This window comes from Stegostoma tigrinum, chromosome 29 (genome assembly GCF_030684315.1).
Source record: "Stegostoma tigrinum isolate sSteTig4 chromosome 29, sSteTig4.hap1, whole genome shotgun sequence".
NCBI classification, from domain to species: domain Eukaryota; kingdom Metazoa; phylum Chordata; class Chondrichthyes; order Orectolobiformes; family Stegostomatidae; genus Stegostoma; species Stegostoma tigrinum.
Genome location: NC_081382.1, coordinates 17,417,514 through 17,432,022, shown reverse-complemented (window position 1 = coordinate 17,432,022; position 14,509 = coordinate 17,417,514). Strand labels below are relative to the sequence as shown.

At 38.0% G+C, this 14,509-nt stretch overlaps 1 protein-coding gene across 4 annotated transcripts in view; it reads left to right on the top strand.

Annotated features, from left to right (window-relative positions):
- LOC125465535 (collagen alpha-1(I) chain-like) overlaps window positions 1–14,509 on the top strand; it is a 335,639-nt gene that overhangs the window by 141,124 nt on the left and 180,006 nt on the right. For all 4 annotated transcript variants that reach the window (XR_007250272.2, XM_048559169.2, XM_048559168.2 and 1 more), the window contains one exon: window positions 2,477–2,638. Coding sequence is in view for 3 of the 4 variants with exons in the window: in XM_048559169.2 (XP_048415126.1) it covers window positions 2,477–2,638 (162 nt within the window). In the remaining variant the exon portion in view is untranslated. The remainder of the gene's footprint in view (window positions 1–2,476; window positions 2,639–14,509) is intronic.

Genomic DNA, 14,509 nt, shown 5'->3' with positions numbered 1-14,509 from the left:
GCCCCCACACGTCCTCCCCCACTGCCGTCCCAGGCCCCAAGAAGACTTTCCCCATCAAGCAGATGTTCACCTACATATCTGCCAATGTGGTATACTGCATCCACTGTACCTGTTGTGGCCTCCTCTACATTGGGGAAACCACGCGGATGCTTGGGGACCGCTTTGCTGAACACCTACGCTCGGTTCGCAATAAACAACTGCACCTCCCAGTTGTGTACCATTTCAACTCCCCCTCCCATTCCTCAGACGACATGTCCATCCTGGGCCTCCTGCAGTGCCACAACGATGCCATCCGAAGGTTGCAGGAAAAGCGACTCGTATTCAGCATGGGAACCTTGCAGCCCAATGGTATCAATGTGGATTTCACAGGCTTCAAAATCTCCCCTCCCCACCACATCCCAAAATCAGCCCAGGTCATCCCCACATCCCTAACCTGTTCCTCCTCTTATCGATCCCCTCCTCCCACCTCAAACTGCACCCCCATTTCCTACCTACTAACCTCATCCCGTCCCCTTGGCCTGTTTGTCCTCCCTGGACTGACCTATCTCCTCCCTACCTCCCCATCTACACTCACCTTTACTGGCTCCATCCTCCCCTCTTTCACCTATCTGTCCCCTCTCCACCTATCTTCTCCTCTATACATCTTCGATCCACCTGCCCCTCTCTCCCTATTTATTTCAGACCCCCTTCCCCTCCCCCATTTCTGATGAAGGGTCTACACCCAAAACATCAGCTTTCCTGCTCCTCTGATGCTGCTTGGCCTACTGTGTTCATCCAGTTGTTTACCTTATTATCTCGGATTCTCCAGTATCTGCAGTTCCTATTATCTCTTAAATACATCGAAAAGCTTTTTTTCTTCAGCTTGCAGAAGTCCTCATCATTAAATGTGTGGAAAGATTTCTTCTAGAGAAAGATGTTAATTTAGAACTGTTAAGAAATAGGCTATCTCAGTGGAAGGATTTCATTTTGAAAGTTCCAGAAGTGCTTGATTAGAATCCTGAATAATTTATTTAAAGCCAAGAAAGTCTAAGTTTGGTTGCATGATGAATCAAGGAAGAGGCAAACAAACACTCAATAGTGGGAATTGAAAGAAATGATGAAGTTACACCTATAGATGAGATAGGGAAGTAAACTCTGGTGTTTGAGAGCTGTAAAGTCATGGTGTTAAGATAGTTGGATTGTACTTTACTATTTGTATCAAAATCTTTCAAGATGTGTTATAAGTAAATAGTTTATTCTATTTCATATTAATTTCTTTTGCATAATAAATTTCTGTTTTATTGTTAAAACCAAATCTGCAGAATTTTGTATGTGTGGTGGCTTAAGATCAACTTATCAATTTAAAAAAAACTATGAAGTCAGAATTCAGTCTGGGACTAACTTGTCCAGTCATAAAATCAGTTGGGATGATAAAAATGTTATAAAACTTTTGATAGCCTATGCAGATTCATCGTGAATTAATTGATCCAGCCCTTTGTACATTTACAGAATTCCTGGTTGAAGTTATATTTCAAATGATTTATTTTGCATTAACCCTTCACAACAAAGTGGGCATGTGAAATGGACTAAGTGTTGATACAAAAAAACCAGCAGTCCCTTCAATTCCCTCTCACAAATTAACACAAAAGCTAAGTTCATTTTCACAGTCAGTAAGATCAAATTTTACTTTTCTAAATTTGCTTTTCTAAATTCTTATTTGGTCCATGTTATTCCTCTAAAAACTGCTTTCTGTTTACATGTTTTTGACTTACATTTGTGTCAACTTGCTTGCTAACTCCCTATCGCCTTATTTATAAAAGTAATGGTCTTTTCCAGCTTGTTTGATCAATTGTGAAATAACCCACCAGTACAGTATAGCACAGCAAGCAACTCAGTTACATATTTTTCCCAAATCCTCAACCTTCCCTACTGAAAACAAATTCTTATATTATAATCAGCTTAATTTTTCTGGCTCTGCATGGTTTACTACCCGACCAGAAATAATAAGGTAATCGTATGTAATGTACAATGGAGGCCTAAATTGAAGCTGAGTACCCTAGCCCAATTATCCATCACACTCTGACACTGCTTCAACTGAGGAACACCCTTTGTGCAATTTGTAATCATTATAACGATACAAAACCATACGCAATCATGCAAATCTAGCGTTGCGTGTCTGTCTGTCAAAAAATATGGATCTGGCTAAGGTAATAGTTCCTTCACTTCTTTTCCAAAACAAGCAATGTAATTATCCTTGGCAAATTATCAATTGTGTATTTATTGAACATGTTCCCCATGTTAGGGAAAACATTAACGAATATAGAATTTGCACAACAATATCTGTTTGAGATTCACTCTGCTGATCAACTGATTTGCCTTCAGCTCAGTTGGCTTTGGCCAAGTTGTTATTATTAAATTATTACATTTGTGATTTGAAGCTTATTATTAATGTATACTTATTTTAATATTTTCTGAAGTCAATGTTATTCCTTTCTAGGGGCTAATTCAGCAATTGTTATTTGTCATGGGAGAACCAACTGCAGCCAAAGCACACTGTACAAAATACAGCCAAGATTGTAGGGAGACTTCTGACACTGAGACTGTCCTTAATGGCTCTGGATCTCATCTGAACAAATATTTTTTACCAGTACAGTCTGAGGTATGCTAAATAATTGTATTCATTTCTTGAGTATTAAGTGAAGCATTGACATTGTGAAGTATACTTCACATTTATTGCCAGCTGCTCTTGTGTCAGCCCTTAACTGAGTAAGTTATGAAACTCTTGATTGTATTTGTGCTGACATTAAATTGACAATAATCTTGCCTTGGACAAATGACTAATTTATTGGTTTGCACAATGTCCCATGTGCACCCACAGCTGTTAGGATGTTTACCCTTGGTACCAGAGACTTGTAGTAGAATTGCACTTCATACATGTGGACATCCCTACTGCTTATAAAATCCCAATAAATGTTCTTTATTTTTTTCCTCCCTCTTGTGAAAACTGTAAATGTGAATCTCTGGGAGGGATTACGGTTTCTGGATTTAAGAGCACCATTTAGTTATCATCGTAGACACATGGAGATAATGATTACAATACCTTTGTTTTGCTGGCAGTGTGGGGTTAATTAGGATCATCCTATTGGTCAAAGCAACCATCTGAAAACAAAGTCTATTTATTTTAATGTGTGCTGTGCTATGCAATCTTTATTAATGTTTCACCGTATTCCAATTGCTCAAATTACATAAAACCTGTGTAAAAATTTAACTTGTCTATTAAATATTAAATAGAGTTATTAAATGGCTATGTAATAATTTGATATGTAAACAGACGCATTTCATTGAGAGCCATCGTTGGTATATTCAAACACAACTTTCTGTGCCTATTTTTGTTTGAGTGGCAAGTTATTGATTTCATGTATCGCACAGAATTTGTGGACCCTTGCCAACAATTTAGGAATATACTTAGCTTATTGTCCCCACAATTTTGTAAGACTGAGAAACTTCCAGTGATGTCAGAATTTAAATGACAGATCACTAAATGAGTAGCCCAGAACACAGTTTAAACTAGTTTTATTTAATGCATCTATGATTGAAAACACACCTGAAGAAACATCTCTGAATGAATGTAGCTATAAATTGTGATGAAACTTGGTCAGAACCTAAACAGTAGAATGGTAATTTGATGATTACATTACTACCATCTCAGTTACATAGAATGGCATGAGTACTATTGTGTTAACAGGACCTTTAGCATCTGCTTATTAAATAAAGATGGCAGAATGGCAATTTTCCAAGCTCCACAATTCCAACAAAAACAGAAGTTGCTGGAAAAGCTCAGCAGGTCTGACAACATCCGTGAAGAAAAATTCAGAGTTAACATTTCGGGTCTGGTGACCCTACATCACATTCTTTTGGTTTTCATCCACAATTTCAATCTGAATTAATGGTTCATGGTTTCATTGCTTCATAGTGCTGATTGAAGTCTTACTGGTCATTCACATACAGTTGCTTTTTGCAGGCTACTGAAATCTTTTCCACTAATTTGGCGTCTGCTTAATTGCGGCACTATCTCCAGTAGAGTTGGGGGCCTATGTATAGGCAAAATACCGAGATTCTCCAGCCAATCAGATTAACATTTCCTTACCGAGCATGCAGACAGCAAGCCAGGAAATATGGAACAGAAAGTATAAATTACATGTCAATCATTCACATGTAATGAAACAAAGTTTTGGAGAGAAAGATGAGATAACAGGAGGCACAATGGAAGCTTTGCCAAGGATAATTATATTGTTTGTGTTTGGATATGATAAAGAAGTGAAGGAAACATTACATTAGCCAGATCCAATTTTTTTTTGACAGCCAGACGCGCAATGCTAGATTTGCATGATTGTGTATGGTTTCGTATCATTATAATTATTACAAACCGCACAAAGGGTGTTCCTCAGTTGAAGCAGTGTCAGAGGGTGAGGGATAATTGGGCTAGGGTGCTCAGCTTTAACTTAGGTCTCCATTGTTTGATGAAATAAAGTTCAAGGGGTTATCAGATTATAAAAGATGTAATTTTGAACAGATTTCATTAATTTATTTGATCTTCATCATAAGTGTATTTTAATAATTTGTGACAAGACAGTCATTGAATTTACTGTTTCCTTTGTAAATGATTATTTAAGAGTTGAATTCAAAGTCTAAAGCTTTCTGATGCAACTAACTATTTTTGTAGATATAAATAGCCAAGCAGATGATGCTGCATGAAATACTGAGTGTATTTGATTTGTATAATCTGCAACAGGAATCAACTACAAAGTACTTTGAAGTGGCTATCCTGAATAGTTTAATGACTGTAAGGGTGCAGTGTTCTCTCATTTTGGCTCTTTATATGAGTTATTTTGAGGATTCTCTTTTGGGTACATGTATTTTAACCCTGTGCTGACTAAATGTAGAACCCTACTCAGCATTGATAGATTTCCAGGTGGGCTTTTCCTTTCCTCCCATAATTTCACAGAGCTAATGCTAGATTTAAAAAAATCAATTTCAGCTTGTTGCTAATAACACAATTTCATGACAAAGTGAACCAGACAAGAAAAGATTTGGAGTGGTGTCCAAAAACTTTGTCAAAGAGATATGTTTCCAGGAGTATCTGAAAGGAAGACAGAGAAGTCTGGGGACAAATTTTCAGAGCCAGAAGACACTGACAGCAAATTGAGGAACAACTGAATATTGTGACATGCAGGAAACCTAAACTGCAGAATCATTTCAAGGGTAAGAAGAGACTAGTGGCAGGAAAGGAAAAGACCATGTAGGGATTTGAAAACAATGAGAAGGATTTTAGAACTGAGGCTGTGAACCAAGCAAACATGAGAAGATACATGTACAGGACTTAGTATGGGTGAGTTCAAGTAAAGGCTGCAGGATGGCTGGATAGGCAAGGACATTTTTCACTAGAGTGTTGGAGATTGAGAAGTGACCTGATAGAAGCTTACAAAATAATAAAAGTTAAAGTTAGAATTAATGGCAGTTATCTTTTCCCTGGGATGACGGATTTGAAGACTAGGAGGCACGTTTTTAAGGTGAGAGGAGAGAGATTTAAAAAAGACAAGGGGGGAAATTTTTTACACAGAGGGTGTTTCGTGTGTGCAATGAACTTCCTGAGGAAATGGTGGATGCAGGTACAATTACAAAGTTTAAAAGACATTTGGATAGGTACATGGCTAGGAAATGTTTGGAGGGAAATGGACCAGGAGGAGGCAGGTGGAACAAATTTAGTTTGGATTATGTTTGGCATGGACCGGCTGGACTCAGGGGTTTGTTCTAATGCTGTGTGACTGTATGACTCTGCGAGTTCAGGCAGTCATTTCTGTGAGAAGTTTGAAATTGCAGCATGAACTGGTAGCCAAGGTACTTTCTTATTTTCGGGGAACTGGTGTTGAGCAATCATCTTTTTCACATTTATTTTGTTGGTTTCAAATGTCATATAAGTTCAGTTAAACTGGATCAAACTGTCAGAAATTGAACTGTTTGTGACAGTAGCTAGGAGCATATATCATTTTATCAGAAAAGGGGCCTCTTAAGGGAAAGTCACTCAAATGCCTGAAATGAATATAATATAATCATAAAAGACATCTACAAATAGCTTCCATAAAGAGTAGCCTCTAAATGCAAAGATTCCACAACACTGAAAGGATTTTCATTTATTAAGAAAAGCAATTAGAGGTATAAATACTGACTTAAATTAACAGAAACATAGCTGACAATGAAAGCAATCTTGACTGTGAGAGATAAAGTTACATGATGAGTAATTGTTACTTATCAGCAATGGGAGAAAGTTGTGTAATTTATGAAACAATATCCCAGATTTTATTTTGTTGGTTTATGGAGTTTCTTACCTCACAATAGAAAGTCAAAGTATGTAATAATCTGTGTAACCCCATGAGAGTGTACATAGTATGTGATTAGTGACTTTAGTTGTAAAACGGCCCAAAGTTTAAAAAATGATGCTGAACAACGAAGGATAAGGAAACGCAGCAAATACCTTCCAAATTGACTCACGTTAAATGACAAGATGACACTTCTTGTGCAGTGGTAGTGACCCTATCTCTGAGCCAAGGGGCTGAGGCTCAAGTCCCGCCTGTTGCAGAGATATGTAATAACACCTCTGCACCAGCTGATTAGAAAAAATATTCTAGGTGACAAGATGGGGCATTATGGTATGAGAGCCAGAAAAGAATAGCGACAGAGATAATGGGAACTGCAGATGCTGGAGAATCCAAGATAACAAAATGTGAGGCTGGATGAACACAGCAGGCCCAGCAGCATCTCAGGAGCACAAAAGAGCACAAAAGCCTCTGATGAAGGGTCAAGGCGAAAGGTTAGCTTTTGTGCTCCTGAGATCTTGCTTGGCCTGCTGTGTTCATCCAGCTTCACACTTTGTTATAAAGAATAGCGACAATCGTTTTCATTATGTATTGTATTCAAATACAAAGGGAATTCTGATGTTGTGGAACATGCTTCCGGAATTAATGGCTGGGGCATTTGCTATGTCAACAATCAATATTAGATCATTAGGTTTAAAGTGCTAGTGCAGGCATAATGGGGCAAATGGCCTCCTTTTACACCATAACACTGTAACTCTGAGATACTACATGAGGAGAGAGGGGATGAAGGGCTATAGAAATTAGGTGACTGTGAATAGAACTATCACCAACTGTCAGCACATGGAGTCATCTGTGAAAAACTGTTGGTAAACAGGCCTGTTATTCCAATGTCTCAATTGACTGATGTAATGTCTAATGTGGCGGTCTCTCCAGTTTGTTCACTCAATCCTAATGACTTTAGTAACACCTCCCAACACCTGCCCTTAACCTATGAAAAAACAGTGTATCAGTATTTTAGGGGAAAGTTATGGTATTCCAAGCCATATTGCATTCTGACTGGGATGGCTATTGTTATTTGTTCTTCGCCATTTGATCGGCATCCTAGAATTTCTATCTGACACCATTATCAGAGTCCCATCATCAAAGAGAGTGAGAACCATTCTGGAATAGTTATAGGGAGCCTTGCGTGGGTCACCTACTTCCTGTGAAAAAGTCAGTTTAAAAGAAGTTGAGCCATAATAATAACAGTCTAATCAGTTTCAGTATTCCAAGAACATATCTGGCAGAGCCTCTGCTTCAGACAACATGGTTCAATAACATTGACATGCTTACCATCTGGGTTATTGCCTTTATGAAAGCCTGAAAGATAGACAGGTCTCTTACAATCTGATTTCTGCAAATTGCAACACCTTAAGGATGGTAGGAAAAGAAATGGAACATGAAAGGCAGGCTTTTAATCGCTTCCTTTTACGTTCAGCCACTTTCCCAAAGGAGCAGATGTTGGAGATCTGTGAAACCATCTTCATTTCCCTGTGTATAAATGATACAAACATTGTGTAGAAAGAAACATTGTGCCTGTCTCTGTGGCACAATGGGTTAGCACATTTGGCTCATAACATGAAGGCTGGTGGTTCAAAGTCATGCAGAGATGGCAAACTCCCTCGGGGTGGCTTGGTGGCTCAGTGGCTAGCACTGTTGCCTCACAGTGCCAGGAACCTGGGTGCGATTCCACCTTTGGGTGACTGCATGTGTGGAGTTTGCACATTCTTCCCATGTCTGAGTGGTCTCTTCTGGGTGCTCCAGTTTCCTCCCACAATCCAAAGAGGTACAGGCTGGGTGGATTGGCTATGTTAAATTGCCTGTAGCATTCAGGGATGTGTAGATTAAGTGAGTTATAGGGGGATGGGTCTGGGTGGGATGCTCTGAGGGTCAGTGTGGACTTGTTGGGCTGAAGGGCCTGTTTCCACACTGTAGGGATTCTATGACTGCATAGCTTAGATATAATGTGGCATGGATAGAATGGAGAAAGAAAATTGTAATTATATACTGTTGCTCAGAACCTCAAGATCTTTTGCAACCAATGAAGTACTTGTGAAGCACAATCACACTGGTAATGAAAGAAATGTAGTAGGTACTTAGACACAATGAATAACAAGATAATTAAATTAGATAATTAGTTAGTGATGTTGGATTGAGGAATAAATGTTAATTAGGACATTGAAAACTCATTACTTCTCTTTAAATATGCCATAGAATCATTGAGATTCTTCAAAGAGGGAAATGGGCTGAAAAACTACCACTTCATCCAAAAGCTACTATCTCTGGCAGTTCAGCACTTCTTCAGTGTTGAACTGAATTAAAATCCTGGATTGTATGTCATGATTCTGAAGTCTCTATTTTCTGACACTGAGGTGACAGTAAATTAATAAAAATGTTTTTATTGACCTATGTTTCGGATTGGGATCCTTCTTCAGAAATGTGGGAGGAGAAGGGGGCTCTGAAATAAATAGAGAAGGGGGAGTGCAGTGACAGCAGGTAGGTAGCGGTGCCAATCCCCACCAGCTACCTGCTATTACCGCGCCCCCCTCTCTATTTATTTCAGAACTCCCTTCCTGTCCCTCACTTCTGAAGAAGGGTCCCGACCCAAAATGTCAACTTTCCTGCTCTTCTGATATTGCTTGGCCTGCTGTGTTCCTCCAGCTCCACACTGTGTTATCTCAGGCTCCAGCATCGGCAATTCTTACCATGTCTTCCTAACAAACAGGTTGCCGGGCTGGGTTCAGATTGCTGTTTGTGGGAGCTTTGCTGTGTTTAAGTTAGCAGCTGTTAGCAGGTGTTACAGCAATGCATATTCTTCAGAAGATTTTTGTTGAATATAAATCATTTTGGGATGTCCTGTAGTCATGGAAAGTGCTGTTTAAAAGGGAGTCCTTATTCTGTTGGAGCCTTGGATATTCCATTGCTATATAAGGCCTCAAAGCGTGATTGAGCTAATGTAGGTGAGTGGTCTACATCGGGAACTGTATGAATTCATTGCCTATTGCACAATTTCTGTCTCAGTCTCGCTCCTTTGCTTTCCCAGAGAATTTTTATTGGCTACATTGCACACTTATAGTCAGTCAATAGATCCAGTTCTATTTAACCTAGAGTTGTGAGATGATGAATATGCAAGGATAAGGAATGCATGTTCAGTTAGTCTCAAACATGGCCCTCACATCAAATTTAATGTGCAAACTTAAGTTATAGATAACCCAGTAGGAGACTAAAATCACAATATATTCAAGAAAAAAAAACAGTTTTGAGTAAACGGTACCAACTATTCTGCTTTAAACATCATCATGAACCAACAGGGCTATAGGGTGCTACTGCAAAAAATAATGTTCCTTTTTTCTAAATGTGAACATATTTGTCTTATTTACCACTGAGCAGAATCAATCTTTTACTGAGATAAACCTGTATGTCACAACGTAGATCTTTTCATTAATTTATGTCTATTTTGCTACTTTCTGTGTGGTGATTCTTACCATTTGTAAACAATCACATTTTCTGACACTCACTAAATACAAACATTTCACGCCACCATGAGGTTTTCTCAGAAATATTGCTTCAATGGTGGGATAACTGGACCTTGGTGGTTTATTCTTTTGTCTGTCAAATTTGCATATTAAAAATGAATAATGATCATTGGAAATAATAATAAAATAAATAGTTAAAAATAATTTTAAAATGAAAAAAGAACAAATATAAATAATAATTTTTAAAAAACTATTGCAGCCTCAGTACAGTCAGAGCCTTGCACTGGGCATCGATTCCTCGTAACTGTTAGTTCCTAAATGTGATACTCTGTCCAAATTAAATATCTCACTGTCTGAAAGTGTGAATAACATGGCAGTCAGCCTCACTGAAAATGAGAACTTCCTTGGAAGAGTGTTACTAAGCCATTTCATTGCACAATGATACCTCACATTTTTTATTCAGAAAAGTTATGCAAAGAGCATCATTATGACATATTAATAATACTCCAGACAGCTGTGTAGTATTTCCAAATTGGTCAGCCAGTGAGAACTGTGTTGCTGTTTGAGAGACAAAGATAGATATTTATCAATGAAGCACATCATTGTTCCCAATAATACGGGCTCCACCTTAACGCATAAAGTGAAGAACTATATTTGCCTTTAAACAAATCATCTTTACCATATACTGACAAGGCATTCATTTTATGACACATCACATCATACAGCGCACACAGAACAAAAATATGTTCACCGTGATTTGTGTTAAAATGCAGAGAATGACAAGGCCACTTTGTACAGAAAGCAAGTTGACCAGAGGTAATCTGATAATAAATAAGTAAGATTGTCAGTGAGCACGTTATTCTTGGATCAGTGCTGTGATTGGCTGCAATAATTATAACTTTCATATCACTTTAGTTTCTTGATTAGCAGCTAATGGATGTAACAAGTATTTCCAGAATATTTAACAAATATGTAACCGATTTTGTTATAAAAACTATTCAGAATATTTAGCCATAGAATCATTTGAAGTCAAGAAGGAGCCCATTTGGGTGGCTGACTCAGTGTCAACTTAATATTGAGCAATCCAATCAGTTTCATTCCCCACTCTATCATCCTGGTTATTTATTTTCTTCAACTTTTCATCCAATTTGCTTTCAAAATCATTCATTGCCTTTATTTCAACCAGGTTTCCAGACCCCACATTCCAGTTTATCACCAGTTGTTGTATAGCAAATCTCCCCCTTCATAATGTTCTAAATCGTTATGTCCTGGCCCTGGTTCTACCAGTTAATGGAAACAGTTTTACCTCATCTGCATCTGTCACAAACTTATGCACCTCTCTCAAATTTCCCTTCAATCTTCTTTGTTCCGAAAAGACAACTTGTTAATAGACTACCCAATGAATCCTAGTCCCCTGCTTCTTTCCTAAGACCTATGTATTATTTCCTCTCATGTATTTTCCAATTTCCTTTTGAGGTTCAGGTTGCTGTTGAATCTGCTTCCATCATCCTTTCCGACAAGTCAGTTCGAATAGCAACAACTCATTCCGTGAAAAGCACATTTTGCAATCTCACCTCTCGTTCATTTGTCATTCACCTTAACTTCTATCCTTTTATTACAGTTATCGCTGGGTAAATTGCTGTAGAATTATTGCACAGATTTTTGTTTTGTTTTGCATTCATGTAAGATGCGAAGCCACCACTTTGTAATGCAGCCCAGAGTGCACAGACATGTTGAGTTAGGTGCGCACTGCTTTAGTCATATTTCCTTTGCATAATTATAGCCAGGAGATAAAATTAGTTGTTACAGTAATTAATGGAACATTTCAGGATTAATTTTTCAATTTTGTTAAAGTGAATGGAGACTTGACTGTTCCTTGATATGGTACAACTTGAATGTCTCAATATGAGTATGGAGAAAGTTGCTCTTGTCATACAATTGGGTGTTTAATTTGGTATCTGCTGTCTCAACATTGAAAGCAAATTCCTGATTCAGTCACATTGTAAGTGTATTCTTAATATGGCCCCAGGCACTGCACCAAGGATGCGTTAACAGCATAGCTATGTGAAATTAATTTGCCTCATCTTGATATAACAGGTTCTGCTAGAGAACATTATCTAAATGGCATTCATCACCCTTAATGACAGGTCAAATAAATATTTCTTTTTAAAACTATAGACAAATCCTGATTTGTTTAGTTACAGCATGTCACTAAATTGTACCCAGTGAATTGACAAGAAGAGCGTATATAACACATGTAATCTCTGGCAAATAACCATATCATTTTCTGTTTATAAAGTTTACTTGAGATTTTCCAAAGAGAGAAGTATACATTTTATATATTGGTGAATACCAAGGCTTTATAGCACTAATAAGGAGTAGTTGTGGGCATCTCTTCTCTAGGATTAGCAAACATGGAAACACTCATCTTAAGTAGAAGCATATTAGAATAGTAAATCGAGTTACATCACAAGGTTGATTTTTAGGACCTATCTTAACTCTGGAAGTAATTACATGTCACAGGATGAAAGAATGTTTTAAGGAAATAGAATGTATTCTTTTTCCGAAATGCACCAATGTACTTTGTAAAAGGGCTGCCAGACTCCATGCAATTCCAAACTTCACGTTGTTATTATTACAGTAAACATTACATCATGACTTATTATGCTGCACCATTATATTCTTAATAATATGCTGAAACATGTGAAACTGATTCAAGTCGAGCAAGTTTTAAAGTTCATGATGGAAATAATCGCCATAATGGCATTCTTTTCTGTGAACATTTGGTTTATTTTAGTCCTGGAAGATAATGATTTTTTTTTGTTGTGTTATGATCTCGATGGAGATGATTAACTTTTAAAGAGAAGTCCTAGTTTGTCTCAAAAAAAATTGTGCTGCAACATTTCATATTTTAAACAGAAACCTTTAATGTCAGGAGTTAATCAAAGCAAATACACTTAACATAACAACAAAATTAAATGTGGGTCTCAACAAAGTGGGCTTGAAACTGTACTTTGACCTGAAAGGCATATAGATACTTTAGGACCATCCCATCTTTACCAAAATGCTTCTTTGATCAGAGGAAATTTCATGAGCAATGTGAATCCCTAATTGAGAGTACTGTAGACTTTCTGTCTCCATTTCAACACTAAGAATGGAGTCACCTAATGTTTAGTATTTTCCCACTTCCGATCTCATTAGACAAGATGGGCCATCACTTCAGCTGTGATTATCTTAGCCCATTTAGTCTCTCAAAGAAAGTACGTTGATTTATTTTACTGGCAAACAATCTTAATCCTCAAACTTGAAGTTAAATTCCCAAAATACATGAATCATGAAATTTAATATTCTTACTGCCATCCTTGATTTCTACTGAATTGACACTACAAGGGAACATAAACTATAGATAGTGGATTGATTGTCGTAACATATAGCACACGAGTTTATGCTTGCAGAAATGAACCGTAGGCTTTAATAGTCTAACTGCAATGTATAATGACGCTGTGGTAAAACATCCTGATACTGCTCCATGTTCACTTCCATGTTAATAGCTCCCTTGCACAGAATGTAAGCTCCTCCAAATTCTCTTGTTATTCGTGAGAACTTTAAGATAGAGTAGGATGGGACTAAGAAACAATGCAGGCCAATGAACACAAGGTTAACATTAAAAAGCTCAATTTATTTAGGATACAAACAACAGAGATTTGGGTGACTTTAATGATGAAGTGTGCGCAAGTTGGCAGTCTGGCCAGGAACGATTTGGAGTGTTTAAGTCTGGAAGTGACAAAAACCTCCAGCAAGGGTTCAGTAACACTGAGGGTGAGACGGATATAGAGACAGGTGATATGATGGATTTGGAAATTTGGGGCCTCGTCTTCTATTAGCAGCCTGGATTTGGGGTCACAGAGCAGCATGTTACCAATACTTGTGTACCTATTCATGTTGTTTTTATGATCTCAATCGTGTTTGGAGTAGTTACATTTTGTCAAGCCACACATCAGACTGTGACTCTATAGAATGGCACCTACCCAGAGGAGAAACTTGTAAATGACACACACTGGTCCAAAGTGCCTTATATACTTCAAAATGGAGGAACAGTACACTTATTTCCAAGTATCGGGTATTTTGCTGTTTTTTTTCCCTATTTTTGGCTAAGGTGGGCCTTGCTGTTGATTCTGGAGACACCCATGATGTATCATTGGCTGCCTTCAGTTTTTCATGTACATGCTATTCCTTTGCAATATCATTCAACAGTATGCTTACAACATTCAGTTCCATCTCATTACTGAATTCCCAATTTGTCACACAGCTTGCCTGACATCCAGTATTGGGTGGGCAGAAACTTGCTCAGATTAAATATTGGGAAGCTTGATGTTACTGTCTTTGGACCCAGCCATAGACTCAATTTCTGAGAAGGGCAGCAGCTTTTGAGTGTCAGCAACAGCAAAGAGAAAGGTGCTGATGGGGCAAGTAGGGAATCTCAAAGAAGCCTCAACGTGGACGTGTAGTTGGAGGTGAAAGGGTAAGTTTTATTTTCAAAGGGGCCAAACAGGCAAGCAAGCACTGTGGTAGAGAAGAAATGTTGTCAGTAGCAGCATTTAGACTGATTTTGATGCCAGCAGCCTCCTATTCAGGGATGGA